The sequence below is a fragment of the Megalobrama amblycephala genome, linkage group LG3 (genome assembly GCF_018812025.1).
Source record: "Megalobrama amblycephala isolate DHTTF-2021 linkage group LG3, ASM1881202v1, whole genome shotgun sequence".
Taxonomy (NCBI): Eukaryota; Metazoa; Chordata; class Actinopteri; order Cypriniformes; family Xenocyprididae; genus Megalobrama; species Megalobrama amblycephala.
The window spans coordinates 12020978-12036826 of record NC_063046.1 but is presented as its reverse complement, the minus strand read 5'-3'; the positions used below and the strand labels follow the sequence as shown (position 1 = coordinate 12036826).

Here is a 15849-nt window from a genome sequence, read left to right as displayed (position 1 = left end):
ACACATCTATTTTGACATTGTAATTTTCTGTCCCTGTCCCATCACAATGTCAATCAATATAATTTTGGATTCGATCCCGCATTTAAAGGTGCCCTAGAACTTTTTTTAAAAAGATGTAATATAAGTCTAAGGTGTCCCCTGAATGTGTCTGTGAAGTTTCAGCTCAAATACCCCATAGATTTTTTTAAATTCATTTTTTTAACTGCCTATTTTGGGGCATCATTATAAATGAGCCGATTCAGGGCTACTGGCCCTTTAATTCTTGTGCTCCACGCCCACGGAGCTCGCGCTTGCCTTGAACAGTGCATAAACAAAGTTTACACAGCTAATATAACCCTCAAATGGATCTTTACAAAGTGTTTGTCATGCATGCGGCATGCATGCGGCGGATTATGTGAGTATTGTATACTGTTATATTGTTTACATTTGATTCTGAATAAATTTGAGGCTGTGCTCCGTGGCTAATGGCTAATGCTACACTGTTGGAGAGATTTATAAAGAATGAAGTTGTGTTTATGCATTATACAGACTGCAAGTGTTTAATAATGAAAATAGCGATGGCTCTTGTCTCCGTGAATACAGTAATAACCGATGGTAACTTTAACCACATTTAACAGTACATTAGCAACATGCTAACGAAACATTTAGATAGACAATTTACAAATATCACTAAAAATATCATGATATCACGGATCATGTCAGTTGTTATTGCTCCATTCGCTATTGTTCTTGCTTGCTTACCTAGTCTGTTGATTCACCTGTGCAGATCCAGACGTTACTGGCTGCCCTTGTCTAATGCCTTTCATAATGTTGGAAACGTGGGCTGGCATATGCAAATATTGGGGCGTACATATTAATGATCCTGACTGTTACGTAACAGTCGGTGTTATGTTGAGATTCGCCTGTTCTTCGGAGGTCTTTTAAACAAATGAGATTTATTTAAGGAGGAGGAAACAATGGAGTTTGAGACTCACTGTATGTCATTTCCATGTACTGCACTCTTGTTATTTGACTATGCCAAGATAAATTCAATTTTTCATTCGAGGGCACCTTTAAATAAGTCATTCCCAAAACTTTGCAGTGTGTATACTTAGCAGATTTTTTTTTTTTTTTTTTTCAAATTGCAAATGGGTTATGAACAGATTTTCCCTTTTTAATCACTGCAGCTGTCAATCACTTAAGTGGAAACTCACAAAGTTCTGCACTGTTGTGAAAACTCCTGTTATAATCAATCAAGCTGGCACACTGCACAATGAATCTCTTATTGACCTTATATTACATAAAATTAGTTAGCAAGTTACTGAATTAGGTAGCTGCTTACCAATTACTATTTACTGCATACAGTTGAGCAGTTATAGCTAACTGCTGCAAGTGGCAACACAAAACTAAACATCATCATTGAAAATACTACTCTCACGTCAAAACTCATCATTCCTGAACATCGCACTTTAAGCAACTAACAGTAATTGTCTTTGGCCAGTGATAAACTCTTTGTTCTCAGCTGAAGAACTTTCTAAAAAATAATTTTCAAGTACAACAACAAGATTTTCCAGGACATTTTACATTTTCTCTAATTTTCCATGTGTTTTCCAGGACTGGAAAGTTTGTCATCAATTGGGGGATGTGGGAACCCTGTTTTTAATGGTAGTGGACATAAAAGCATCAATGTATTATATGCAATGCAGTAAGTTTTGTTTTACTGTAGTAGTGTTTTTCCAGTTTTGTGCTTTACTTAAAGGTGCTAAAGAGGATGTTTTGTTTTATACATTTTTGCAATATTACTTGAAACTGTCTTTACTAACTGATAAAAGACTATTTATTAGGTGCACTGAAAGTAATAATATTAATATAGACATTATGTAGCTCCGCCCCTTTTCAGCGATGCGCTCGTTGTCTTTTGACTTCCGGTTTGTATTTCCACAGCGATCTTATGTATTTATGAATGAACTGCTCATTTTAAAATCTTCCCGGTCTATTGACATTTGTTAAGACACCCGCTTTAAACATTACAATGCTCATGATAACTTTCATTAACTCTACAACTGGTAAATCCACTTCACCAGCTAATTATTCTGACAGCATTGCCATAGAAATATACAGGGCTACCGCAAAAACGGAAGTTCAAAGACAATATTCTAAAGATGGCGGCGCTCTTGTTTCTCTCTATACATCATCTGTGCACGAGGTAGGGCCTTAAAAACATCAGCCAATCGTTTACGCGATGATTGGCCCTCTGGCTTGTCAATCACTGTCGTGACGTTCCTTGAGAGAGACGTGCGCGGATTGGCCCTCTGGCTTGTCAATCACTGCCGTGACGTTCCTTGTGAGAGACGTGCGCGGCTGCGCGCTACAGTAACTTTCCATACTCCACAGGCGCTGCATGCAATGTTTTTGTCAGGAGACAGGAATAACAACTGCAGATTATGAGTTACCTGCGGTGAGTCCGACATAATGAATCCAAAAAACACGACACAGCGAATGCCGGTGGTAAACACTCGTGTTCCAATACTCGTGCACGAGTTTTGGGAGGCGTTCCTTTGAAATGAGCTGTGAAGGAGGGGGGCTGTTCTTACGCATGCACTCATTTCAAAAACTCAGTAACAGTCTTTGGTTTCTCAGTCGACGAAAAAATCCTCTCTATCACCTTTAACAAAGATCAGTGGGAACAGACTTTGATAAAGATGACAATTGGCAGATTATTGCTGAAGTGAAAAAAGTTATAAAATTTTACCTTTATTGTTATAGAAAATGCACAAAAATACAATTTTACATTTCTTTTATGAAATATATATTTTTCAAACCACATTTTACTGTAAAACTGAGAAAATCAAAGTCATAAACCTAAACAAGTTGTGTTCCAAATTTGAGGTCATCTAAAAAAATTTGCTTTCAGTAAGAATTTTTTTGGGCGCAGTAACAAACGTCTCCAGTGCAGTCATTTTTGACAGCAAAGTGTACAGGTGTGACTGTTTTTTTTTTTTTCAGGACCATTTAACCTTTTCAGATCATGTCCATGTTTTTGTCCATGTCCAAGTTTTGTACCATTCCAATTAAGTAAAAAAAAAATTCTAAAAAACTCAAATTCAAAATAAAACTCAAACTCAAATAGGCACAATGACTATTCATCTACAAAACTACAGGCCAGATCAAAAAAGTATGCAAAACATGAATTCATGTAGGGTTTATCCAATCCAGTGCAAATGTTTGTAGGTTTATGACCTGTAAGCTATCATAATTGTATTCTTGAGCAAAAAAAAAAAAAAAAAGAATATAGAATATAGAAAAAGAAATAGAAATCATGCACAAGATTTTTTTGTCCCCAAGTATCTTTATTTTTTGTTCTTTAATAATAAATTTCCTTTAGGTTTCAACAATAATGATTTCACATGCTCTTCTTTCCGTTTCTCCACTTCCTTTCTTTCATGCCATTGCTTCATCCCTTCATCCACCTCTGCATTGAGATACACTGCTCTTCTCTGAATGGAGACAAATGTAATCATCAAATTTTGTTTCTGAAGTTAAATATAAACAGAAAAAAACCCATAAGAGTCTTACAGCAAACTCCTCTCTTTGCTTTTGTCTGCGGATCTGTCCTTTTAGTGGAGGTGCAGGCCTTCCATCTGAAAATCACATAATAAAGGATACACATCCTTGTCAGATCTCATATTTACATTCCTAGATTCACTATTTTACAACTGATGCACACAATAGAATTGACAAGCACAATATGTCTGTGCTTAACACCACGCTGTTGCTTTTGGCTATCAAGAAAAAGTAAAACAAATTTCACCTGCAAATGACCAGTCAGGTAGATCTGTTAATGGTCCGTACTCTGATCCACTACGTGCTAAACCATTTCTGAAGACAAAAAAGGAGCAGGGCAATGGAGTATGTATTTTGAACAAAACCAAAACACTGGTATCAAGATTAATGCAAACAATGTGATTTAATCTGTTCCCCCCCCAGAATGTATTGTTTGTGGATTTTAAAGCATTTCTCCTTCACGTCATCTCCAATATCCTTAATTGTCATCAAACTAATTGCATTTTTAAATACAATTCATTAATGTCAAACTGCAGAGGAAACTCACTCCAGTCTCCACTTCTTTCCTGCATGGGTCACACATGTCGATGAAAATGGGCGTATAGACTTCCTAGACACTGTTAATGATGTGAAAATAAAAAGTAAAGTTACCCGTTAAGAAAAAAATCATGGTTTTAAAAATTATTACTGCTCACTCATTAGTTATTTTGTGACACAGTTAGGGTTCCAAAGGGGCAGAAACTTTCCACGTGAACTTAACCTGTGGAATTTTGGAAATATTCCAATTTGGAAACTTAACAGGAATTTATGGGAATTTACAGGAATTTATGGGAATTAATTGGAAATTTTGGGAAATTTATATAAATTTATAATATTTATATAAAATATATCATATAAAAACAAAATATAAACATTTTGTTTGGTCATAACATGAAATAGTTATTTTTTGCATTCAATTAATTCTAATTTAGTAAATATGTAAAATAAATATATTTTTATTGCAGCAATTGTTATGTGTTATTTATTTCAGTGTCACATGATCCTTCAGAAATCATTCTAATATGCTGATTTGATACTCAGTTATTATCATTGTTGGAAACAGTTGTGCTGCTGAATATTTTTTGGAACCTGTAATACTATTTTCAGGATTCACTGATTAATAAAAAGTTAAAAAGAACAGAATTTATTCAAAATAGAAATTTTTTCTAACAATATCACTTTAACAGTTTCACACATCCTTGCTAAATAAAAGTATTAATTTCTTTCAAAAAAAAAAAAAAAGAAAGAAAAAAAATTACTGCCCCCCCAAATTTTGAACGGTAGTGTATATTGTTACAAAATATTTATATTTTAAATAAATGCTGTTCTTTAAATTTTTATTCATCAAAGAATCCTAAAAAATGTATCACAGGTTATAAAAAATATTAAGCAGCACAACTGTTTCCAACATTGATAACGGAGTATCAAATTAGCATGTTAGAATGATTTCTGAAGGATCATGTGACACTGAAGACTGGAGTAATGATGCTAAAAATTCAGCTTTGCATTACAGAAATAAATTATATTTTTATGTATATCAAAATAGAAAAACCATTATTTTAAATTGTAGTTATGTTTCACAATATTACAGTTTTTTCCTGTATTTTTGATCAAAAGTGCATGTTATGGACTCTAGGGGAATGCACTGTGCATGCAGGGGGTGTGGCCTCAATAGCCCTGCGCTAAGTAGTGCGCTGTGTGAATGTGATTGAGGAATGTGCAGGGTAAAAATTCAACTAAAATTGCATTAAATCTGGTTGTTTTAACCAAAATTATGCTGCAAGATGTTCTTTTCAACTACATTTAAGTACCCTGTTATAGGCTAACCTGTAATTTTGCAAATTCCCTGTTTATTCCCATTAATTCCCATATATTCCCATTAATTCCCATGGAAAGTTTCCAGCTTTGAAAATTCCCGGAATTTTGCAACCCTAGGCACAGTACCAACACCAACACCGCATTTCGCCCCCTTGGAATTATAAGGTTCTATCTGACATTTTTGTCAAAACTGAGTTATTCACATATTCATATTCTGTGATAACTTAGACACCACGCTAGCCAGCAGCACTATTAAGAGGACAGGTCCGGGTTTTGTAGTCTATTTGCTTATTTCCAGTCACGTCATTGTCATACGAGGGAAAGTTATGTATATATTAGGTTATGTTTTAACCTTGATCCATCCTGTGTACTTGAATTGAGATGTATGTAGCTATAAAGCTCTACACTATGGCACACTGGATTAAAGTGTATAAACTACATTAAGTGAGAAGAAATGTTAAATTTTACATTGTTGCATAGTTGAAGTAATTTAAATATTTTGAATGTGAAATATTTTGAATTATATACAGTCAGTGAAACATTTTTCAATGTTTATTAAACTTTGTTAAACACCTTTGTTAAAGCACTGTCTTGCAGTTTTTTAGTCTTAAAATGTCTTAAATTTTACAATATTAAGCCTTAAAGGTCAAATAGTCAATCACTTAATTGATGGGGTTTTAATTACAACAATAAACGTTAGCATATTATTACAGAAATACTGATGTCTAGAGAGAAAAGCATTTCACCTGTCCCACTTTCTGTGGAATAAAGTCCTGCTCAGATGTATTACAGTAGCTGCTTACTGTCTAAACAAGAGAAACTTAAACTTAAATGGTTCCTTCAATAATGTGTTAAATTACCCATCATGTTCCTATCTAAATTTAACATCTGCACTGGGCAAAAGATTTAGCACTGCCTTTTATGCTCAACTTGAACAAGAAAAAAAATTATTCATTTAAAATATAAAATAAATGTCATAAAAACCATTATATTTAACTTTCTCATGCATGTCAACACAACACCAATTTTGTGTTTTAAAACAAATTATAAGCAAACTGTTTGTGTTTCTTGAAAATTATTGCTTCAATTAATGTTTTGTCAGATAAAACACTTTTCGCTTGGAATTTTAAGGTTATTTTTTAGAATTAGAAGGTTCTATCTGCATTTGACCCGTTCCAAAAATCCACATTACAAATCTGACATTTTCATGTTTGAAAGAAACTTGTTGCCCATACAGTTTTTGCTATATGGAATGCAAAAACTTTAAAACTCAATATCTCAAAACTGCTCAGAACGCAGATAGAACCTTATAATTCCAAGGGGACGATTTATTAACACGCTGGCAAACAGCGAGGTTTTAAAAGAATAACGTTTAGATTTCATTCCTGAGCCTAATCACACAATGCAAAAAAAATGCAAAAAGCATGACATATTCAATAAAATAAACAATATTCTGCTATATCTTGACTAACAAACTGTCTCACCTGCGATACAAAACGTCCTCAAGGATGCCGCCATTTTGGATTATAACAACTACGGCGAGCAAGAGGGACAAAACAAAGACTCCGCATTGGTGTAAGGCGACGTGAATTATTTCAACCAGCAGATGATGCTGTGATCACATTAAATACAACAGACTTTCCTAGTTCACCTGTTGAATAAACTGCAGTTTATTTTCAGCCTTTCTAATCAAAACTTGATCTCAGAAAAGAAAAGATAAGCTAAAATAAAACAAGCGTGTTACAACGTGCAATCTGGGAATTCTTGTTTATGCATACAAATGCTTTCCTTGTGGTGTTTAGAATCGAGTTGTTTATTGATTTATTCACAAATTGATTTAAATTGTTTTCATGCATTTTACAGTCTTAAAGGGATAGTTCACCCAAAAAATGAAATTTCTGTCATCATTTATTCACCCTCAGGTTGTTCCAAACCTGTATAAATGTCTTTGTTCTGTTGAACACAAAGGAAGATATTTTGAAGAAGGTGGGAAACTGAACAGTTCTGGGGCACCATTGACTTCCATAGTATATTTTTTCTACTATGGAAGTGAATGGTGCCCCAAATTAGACATTTTTGGGTGAACTATCCCTTTAAGTTGACAAAACACCTTGTAAAAACACGACACAGAGGCGCCTCTGGAGAATGGCCTTTACACCTTCCGCTTAAATATTAAATTGTCTTTCACCACCGCCGATCCCCTTCATTCCTCCTGCGCATAGGCTCGAGCAGTGCTGAGTAAGCGCTGAAACATTCCCGCGTGCGCTCTCAGACAAGTCCACACTCGCCACGGTGCACGAGCTTGTGCGCGCTCCCACAAAACCGCAGGAGAAGTTGCCGACAAGACCAGAATGGGAGGAGGGAGCTCCGGGGTAGGGAAAAAAAACGAGGTTTTAAACAAAAGATCAGCACTGGGTCTTTTTAGGGTCTCTGTGGGGCTGAATACAGTAACCATACGACAGCAGGTCAGTTGTCACCGGAATTTATGCCACTTGGTAACTATGGAGCAGTGAGAGGCATTTTCCGCGAGGGAAGAAAAGAAAAACAGTTACATTGTTGCGCTCGCGAAAAGCACACACGCAGCCAACTCACGCTGTCCCGAGATATCCCTCCGCACATTCCACAGACGAAAGGCACGGCACGACAAATTAGGCCTTAGGGTTGGAAAAATGGCACAGAAAATATGTAAAGTCTTCGAGCCATTTACATGTTTTTAGGTTTTCGTTTATTTAAACATTGTTTTAAGTCGAATAAACGACACGTTCGATTGTGTAGCCACACAACGTTCTAAACAGTTCGAAAAGTTCTAAACAGAACAATTTGATTCATCACTGCATTTTACTTACGTTTGTCTCATTTACAAATAACTCCCTTAATTATTAATGAAACCAACTTAATATACACGTCTTTTTCATTTAAGAGATTAAAAAAAAAGTGTGGGATTATGTCAAGGTTGTTTGTGTAAATCCAAACAGTAGGATGAACCAATGGGCACAGTCTGTTTAAAGAAGTTAGGCTGTGTGACGAAATAGTGGGATGCTATTCATGCGCGCTGCCCGGGGGAAAGGTGTTCCGGTCGGGGAAAAAAGCCACAGAGGAAGAAGAAAGGGGGAGGAAGGAAAAATTTGGAAAGAAAGAAACTCTACGTTGAACATTTTAGCAGAGTTTTCCGGCGTAGGGTGCGCAGTGCGTGTTTATCTATGCGAATATGTTTGGGTGAGCGATACGCGAACTTCCTCTCTTCGACTCGCTGCAGTGGGATTTTTTTATTGTTACGCGCTTTTGAAGACTTCCACTTTTGGGGGAATAATGGTCATTTTCTTTCAAACTGGACTGGACAAAGCGGAAATTCTACGGGACAACGAGAGGCTTTGATATGCCTTGTACTTTTTTGGCTGAGGAATAAACGCTGTTGAGTTGGTGGATACGCACGACTCATTTATCCGCACGTTTTCAACTTGTCTTTTTGAAAGCCGCTAGTTGAGGCAGGAAGGGGCCGCGGTGTATGTTTAACTCCAATGCAATCAAAGGAAACCGCGCTGGAAATGTATTTAAACTCTTTTGTTCTTTGTTAAACAACCAGCGGTGCCGTTTAGATAAATCCACAGAGACAAAAACCAAGTGGTAATTACAAGACTTGCAACAGTGTTGCGGATGTGACTGCGAGACTCGTCGTTTGAATGGATCAGTTCTGCGCGAGTCTGGGACGAGAATTAAAGACTCTTTGAAGCCTGACGGTTGTTCCCACTCGTTCATTTGCTCACCGCCGAAGACAAGGCCACAAGTAGCTGCAAAAAAGGATCGCAAACAAATGGATCAACATGCTCCTGTTCACACGCATGTCCAGCAAATTCATCACAAGCAAACAGTTTGGAAACAAACTGCTTGTTTTCAAGTCTAACTAGTACGACATGTAGCCTGCAGAAAATGTCATAGTGTTTTTATTTATCTTCAAAGTCAAATATTTATTTTTGTAGCTTATCAGAAAGTATTAGTTTTTAACATTTCTGTATTATTGTTTTGTTATTGATATCTTATCTTTTGGTCTGTTATCTCATCTGCTGTTGAAACACTTGAATGATGTTTGTGTCCACACTGTATTTCACTGTATTTATGTAGTACCCTATTTAAACTGTAGTCGTTTTCAGGTGGCATCTAAGAGAAATTCAATTTGTACTTTATATTTTATATCGTAGTTGAGCTTGTATTAAAACACAATGGATCGACTTAGCAGCAAACTGAAGCAAAAGCTCAAACTGAGTGAATCTGGAAGCGTCAAATTCAGCAAAAAGAAAAATGACTTGGCCAACGCAAATAACAACAGTAATAGCAACAATGCCAATATTGGAACACAGATCAACGCACCCGTGAGCACGTCTCAGTTCCCCCTCTCCTGCTCCACCTCCGTAGAGGTGTGTGGACAGTCAGCCGGAAGACCTGGCAAAGTGGCCGCTTCTCAGAGAATCGCACCCTCAAATACCACCTCGGCTGCGGTACCTGAGGATTGTGGGCCTGGGATCGAACATCACCCGTCTACTCTCGCCCCTCTTCGGCGCCGGTCGCCCCAGCAAAGAGCATCGTGCTACTTGCCTGAAACGGTGGAGGGCCGCAGTATGTGTGACCAGTTGAGACGAGGCGACTCGGCCAGATGCGAAGGTGACCCGCTGGGGGCGTACAGCCCGAATTCTCGTGTGGCCTTGAAGCAGCGCCGTTATTCCCTGGAGCTCCAGCAGCTCGTTCGCCGCCAGCAGCTTCTCTCCCAGCCTCCTCCATTGTCGTCTGTACCACCTCCGTACCCGACGCACAGCTCGGCTCCCCGTTCGTCCGCCATGGAGCCCAGCTTCCTCCACGACTTGGAGCGTCATAAGCGCTTGTCCCTGCAGGAAGCTCTGTTCTACAAGCGTTTGAGTTCGGGTGGCGAACCCTGGGACAGTGGACGCCCTGCTTCCCTTTCTCATCCACCGCAGAGGACCCATGACAGCGGCGTAGGGGGTTTCTTCTTCCCCCCTGCACCAGCGTTGAGCCCCTGCTCTTCTTTCAGCTTACAGGAGTCCGTGCTCGCAAGCCCTCGCTCCAGTTTTGCGAGCAGTACCGCGAGCGGAGGAGGCGGCGGCGGCGGGAGTCCCATGGGAAGTCGGTGCAGTAGTAACCGGACGAGCGGCATCAGTTTGGGCTACGACACCCGCCATACACCTGGACCGCCCCAGCAGCTGCAGCTCTCCTTGACCCAACTCGGTGGCGCCACCTCGGGTCAGGCTTACTCTGTACTGGTATCAGGGAAAACCGGAGTGCCCCCTGTGGAGGTTTGGAGGGACTGTCTCGAAGCGGTTTCGGGAGGAAGCGCGCACGACAGCCGCCACTCGTATCCGCCTGCGCTGAGCACGCACACTGCAACCTTCCACCGAGCAGAACCAGAATGGGGTCCCATTGACCAGCGGGGATCGAGAGGTGACGACATGGGTGAGAGGGCACGACACTCTGACTTGCCAGGAACCCGCTACCATCAGGAGATCACCCGCCTGCTATTGAGAGATGCTGCCCTGGAAGGAGAGGCGTTACTTGGGGGTTTGACGTTAAAAGAACAACCTGTGTCTACCACCATCCTAGCCGGCTCTGCATCTACTCCAGCCACAGCTGGAGTTCCAGGGAAATCCCTGGAAGAACAGTCAGCTGGAAGGGAGTCGTCGATATCTGCGGACAGACAGGAGTACTTCGGTGAGATCACTAACTAACCAATTTGGCTAGTTTATGACTAATGATGTGTCTCTCTGGCAGTAGGTTGTGAATGCGTGTGATGTGGTGAGATGAAAACTGCTTCAGACCTGCTAAAACATGCAAACATTCTCTGAAGCAAAAGCAAGACATAAAACACATCCAGTCAGACTTCAAAAATACATAGTAGCCCTCCTTTTTCAGCCCGTTTCTCTAACTAACCATAATAACTACCTCGCAAGTCACCGAGCGAATATATAACCCCTCCACCCAACGCTACATAGAGTTCTGAACAGACTCCAAAGTCAAAAATAACTTCCTAGAGCGAGCATAGTGATTATGCATGACCCCAAATTACAGGCTCTGTGATACGCTGGTCATACCAAAAGAGCTGTGAGTAATACAGTAGGACAGAGGCTGTGTGTGTGTAAGCGCTCTCGGCTTTTGGCCAGCCACAGTTTGAGCGAGGGTGTGTTCATGTGTGTTAGCGTGCATTAGCGTGTGCTGGCGTGTGCTTGTTTAGCTCAGGTATTTGAGTCCTGAGGGAAGGCTCTCTCACACATTTAATTGTGAGGGTAGGGTGTGTGTTTGTGCCTTCTGTGTGTGTAGTGCTTTGTTGCGACTAGGAAACCTCCCTGTTGTCTGAAAAGCACCTGTGTAAAGTTTAAGACATTACCTCATTCCGACACATTGCAATATCTAACTCCTGTATCCAACAGCCTATTAGCCTTTTTTCAAGTAATGAAGGGGTTGTGGAGCTCAGGTCAGATTTATCGGTGTGTGTGTGTACTGTTACTATAAGGAAACAAACCCACTGGCTGGTATTATGGGACAAGAATGCATGAATCATGCGGCACAGACATGTATTTTTGAGTCCAGACAGCTCTGCCACCATTTATGTAATTGGTATGATTGGATGATGACCTTGCTGTCCTAGATAGAGTTAGAGATTGTTGTGATGCCTCTGATGCATCTGTTTATAGTGTACTCAAACTGTATTTGTGGTTGTATTCTTGCTTTCAGGTACATGTGTGAAATGTGGTAAAGGCGTATATGGTGCAGATAATGCTTGCCAGGCTCTGGACAGCCTGTATCACACCCGCTGCTTCACATGCGTTTCCTGTGGTGAGTTATCAGTCGCCAGGAATCGGTAATGTAACACTTAAGTCATATAACCAAGGCCAGTGTTTCTGTGCCTCTTCATTTGGGTCAGTATCTCCCATGATGGTCTGAACATCTCTTATCTTGTTTTTACTTGTAGGTCGAACTCTCCGAAACAAGGACTTTTACAATGTCAATGGCTCGGTTTACTGTAAGGAGGATTACATGGTAAAGACGACTTCTGACTAAAAAAAAAAAAAAAAAAATTTAGTGATTGTTAAGGGGATGAAGTTAATCTGAAATTTTATATATATATATATATATATATATATATATATATATAAGTGTGTGAAAATAATATATGATTTTTTTTTTTTATCCAAGAGCACACTATATATATATATATATATATATATATATATATATATATATATATGTGTGTGAAAATAATATATGAATTTTTTTTTTATCCAAGAGCGCATCTGGCACCCAAAAAAAGAAACTAAAGAAGCTTTAGTTTTTGTGAGGAAATATCTACTATAATATCTATATATTTTAATATTATATTTAGATTTTAAATGTTATATATTTAATATTTCCTTTAAAAAAATAAAAAAAAAATTCTGTAGAATATATATATATATATATATATATATATATATATATATATATATATATATATATATATATATATATATATATATATATATATATATAAAATTTAAGTAATAAATAATAATGATGTTGAAATTTAGAATATATATTTTATATATTCATAGTAATATATTTTATTTAAATTATTGTACACTGTATTATATTTAATATTTCTTTAAACAGTATTTTTCAATGTTATACTAATAATAATCATGTAAAGAATATTCAATCATTTTCCTAATCTTTTCTTGTCTCCATTAGTTCTCAGGCTTCCAGGAGGCAGCAGAGAAGTGCAGTGTTTGTGGTCACCTCATCTTGGAGCAGGTCTGTGGTTTTTGCGTGAGGTCAGTGTTTGAAGGTTGTATAGGGTGAGTGTTCACAGCTCTCTGTTTATATGTGTAACACAGATTCTGCAGGCTCTAGGGAACTCGTATCACCCAGGATGTTTTCGCTGTACGGTCTGCTCAAAGGCTTTGGACGGAGTGCCATTCACAGTAGACTACCTCAACAACGTCTACTGCGTCTCTGACTACAACAGGTCTGTTAGGCTGAACAGTGTTACAGATGACATAACAAAGCCATATGCAATTTATCTATTTAATTATTAGAATAATTATTAGAAAAATAATTATTATTTTGAATTGATTGAATGTTAATGCATTACATACCATGCATTATTTTTCTATTTACTGACAAAAAAAAAAAAAAAAAAAAAAAATCAATTGAAAATATCTCAATTCCCTGTAACACAGGCTTTGTGGTACAACGTCTATATAATGACAAATAGTGGATGCAAACTACTGTCCAGAGCAAAAATGGGCATGTAGTGGACATACTGCCACTTAATCGGAGAAGAGATGAACTGCCACTTGCATAGAACAAATCATGTAGCATTTACTAAATACTTAATATTTAGTAAGATTTTAAAAGAAATTAATACTTCTTTTCAGAAAGGAATTATATTTCAAATAAATGTCATTTTTAACTGTTCTATACATCAATGAAACCTGAAAAAATGTACCACTGTTTCTACAACAATGTTAAGCAGCACAACCCTTTCCTGTGATAAAAATAGGAAATGTTTCTTGAGCTTCAGATCATCATTTTAAAATTATTTCTGAAGGATCATGTGACACTGAAGACTGGAGTAATGATGCTAAAATTTCAGCTTTGTCATCACAGAAATAAAGTACATTTTAAAATATATTCAAATAGAAAACAGTTATTTTAAATTGCAATAGTATTTCACAATATTACTTTTTTACTGTATTTTTGATCAAATAAAGTTTAGTCTATGGTAAGGATTTTTTTTTTTTGTCTGAAATAACCACAGTCAAATTGATAGTAATTAAATGATTGCATAGCAGTTCATAGTTTTCCCAATTGATTTTAATAACATTTTCACAGTCAGCTGTTAATTCCTGTAGTGTCACCTGGTTGTCGTTGTGTCTGTATGTTCCATCATCACTTGGCATCCCTAAAACATTTGCATTTACCAGCTGTTTATGTGGATTACATTTTTTTAATTTTATTTCTGTCCCTCAGGACATTTGCTCCCAAATGCGCTGCCTGTTTACAACCCATCTTACCTGCTGAGGTAAATGATTCCCTAGTCGTTTAACAGATGCTTTCAGATGAATTCAGGAGAATGTTCAAGATCTTGATTTTTTTGTGTGTGTGTGTGTGTGTGTTTCAGGGCAGTGAGGAGATCCTCAGGGTGGTGTCAATGAACAAAGATTATCACTTTGAGTGTTATCACTGTGAGGTAGGTATTATGGAAAGTGGTTTGGATAAGCTGATTGTTGTCATTTTTAGTCCATATTGTTGCATTTCAGATCAGATCATATCTACATGTTATCGCACAGGCTTGTAATCCTCTCTTCCTCTTCTTCAGGAGTGTGGAAAGCAGCTGTCAGATGAGCCTGGATCTCAGTGCTTCCCTCTGGATTCCCACCTCCTCTGCCACTCTTGCCACATGACCAGGGTGTGCGTCACACATAACCTTCCCCCTCACGACACACACTGAAATGAGAACTAACGCACACTGTAAATTTTTGCCTTTCTAATGTGTCTCTCTTCTATGCCAGCTCTACTTTTGAAGATAGTGAGAGGGGAGGAAACACTCTCCTACTGAGACTTGAGGTCATAGTACATTTCAAATGCAAATCCCAGTACTGGTACAAACTATATCACCCCCTAGTGGCTGGGAAATGCAGCAACTGAATCCTGCTGAACAAAATATTCTCGGAGTTTAAGATTATTGTCGCCTGCTTACTTCATTATTAGAGGGAGTTGAAATATCACAGAACACTGTTTTACTCCCATATCTACTGTTTGCTGTAGGGAAAGAACAAGGGATTTTTTTTTTTGCTTAACATTTTTCTATATTTAATATCACTAGCAAAGATTTTGCACTTAAACATGTTTACCTATTAAGAGATTTTTTTTTAAAATAAAGTGATTGCAAAAGATTAAAAACATTCCTGTATCAGTTTTAATTAATAAATCTCTCTGTGTATGAATGAGTGTTATTTTCTTGTGCATATCACGCATCATAAAACTGATGACCATTATTAATGAGAGAAGGCTCCTATAGACATGGTTTTTCCAGTCAATCATCATTAATGGGTTTTAGATTGTGTCCACTTGTGTGCTATTGGTCTGAATGATTAAACAATTATGTTTAGATTAGAAATGAATCAAAAGACTGACATTTCACACTGGTTTGTATTCAATTTTAAGCCTGTGAAAACACTCAGGATATATAGGCAACAATATTTACAATGTTATATATGAACATTTCAAAGCAAAACTAAAAATCAGTCTGGAAAAAAAAAAATCAGTTGACAAGCTGTAATGAAAATATCTGAACATCATTTTTAGAAAATATCTTTTCCACACCTGGACCTGTAAATGTCACTGCTGACTATCAGTTCATAGTGTAGCATTCACTCCAACTGCTGCTAGTTATTGCCACAATTA

The 15849-nt window shown here is 37.7% G+C and overlaps 2 protein-coding genes across 6 annotated transcripts; one reads left to right on the top strand and one right to left on the bottom strand.

Annotated features, from left to right (window-relative positions):
* Positions 1-3308: 3308 nt before the first annotated feature.
* On the bottom strand, positions 3309-7106 carry mrpl52 (mitochondrial ribosomal protein L52). The gene is made up of 5 exons (XM_048183893.1): positions 6885-7106; positions 4091-4160; positions 3791-3858; positions 3556-3620; positions 3309-3476 (listed from the first exon to the last, which is right to left on the bottom strand). The coding sequence occupies exons 1-5, from the start codon at positions 6916-6918 to the stop codon at positions 3330-3332; spliced, it is 384 nt and encodes a 127-aa protein (XP_048039850.1). The 5' UTR covers positions 6919-7106; the 3' UTR covers positions 3309-3329.
* Positions 7107-7566: 460 nt separating this feature from the next.
* Positions 7567-15773, top strand: ajuba (ajuba LIM protein). Of its 5 annotated transcripts, none has more exons than XM_048183854.1 (9): positions 7567-11115; positions 12136-12237; positions 12374-12441; positions 13129-13191; positions 13275-13405; positions 14413-14464; positions 14564-14632; positions 14762-14851; positions 14955-15773. In XM_048183854.1, exons 1-9 carry the CDS (start codon positions 9618-9620, stop codon positions 14964-14966), a joined length of 2085 nt encoding a protein of 694 aa, XP_048039811.1. In that variant the 5' UTR covers positions 7567-9617; the 3' UTR covers positions 14967-15773. The 5 variants fall into 5 exon arrangements, with proteins under 5 accessions (XP_048039811.1, XP_048039810.1, XP_048039808.1 ...); XM_048183853.1 differs by having other exon boundaries at positions 7568-7772; positions 9597-11115; positions 14762-15773; XM_048183851.1 differs by having other exon boundaries at positions 7568-7865; positions 9597-11115; positions 14762-15773.
* The last annotated feature ends 76 nt before the right edge of the window (positions 15774-15849 follow it).

Coding starts and splice junctions, on each gene's coding strand:
- mrpl52 (XM_048183893.1), bottom strand. CDS start 6,918: ATGGCGGCATCCTTGAGGACGTTTTGTATCGCAG. Junction 3,859..4,090: donor GGAAAGAAGTGGAGACTGGA/GTGAGTTTCCTC, acceptor TTTTGTCTTCAG/AAATGGTTTAGCACGTAGTG. Junction 3,477..3,555: donor AGCAAAGAGAGGAGTTTGCT/GTAAGACTCTTA, acceptor GTCTCCATTCAG/AGAAGAGCAGTGTATCTCAA.
- ajuba (XM_048183853.1), top strand. CDS start 9,618: ATGGATCGACTTAGCAGCAAACTGAAGCAAAAGCTCAAACTGAGTGAA. Junction 11,116..12,135: donor GGACAGACAGGAGTACTTCG/GTGAGATCACTA, acceptor TCTTGCTTTCAG/GTACATGTGTGAAATGTGGT. Junction 14,633..14,761: donor TTGAGTGTTATCACTGTGAG/GTAGGTATTATG, acceptor CCTCTTCTTCAG/GAGTGTGGAAAGCAGCTGTC.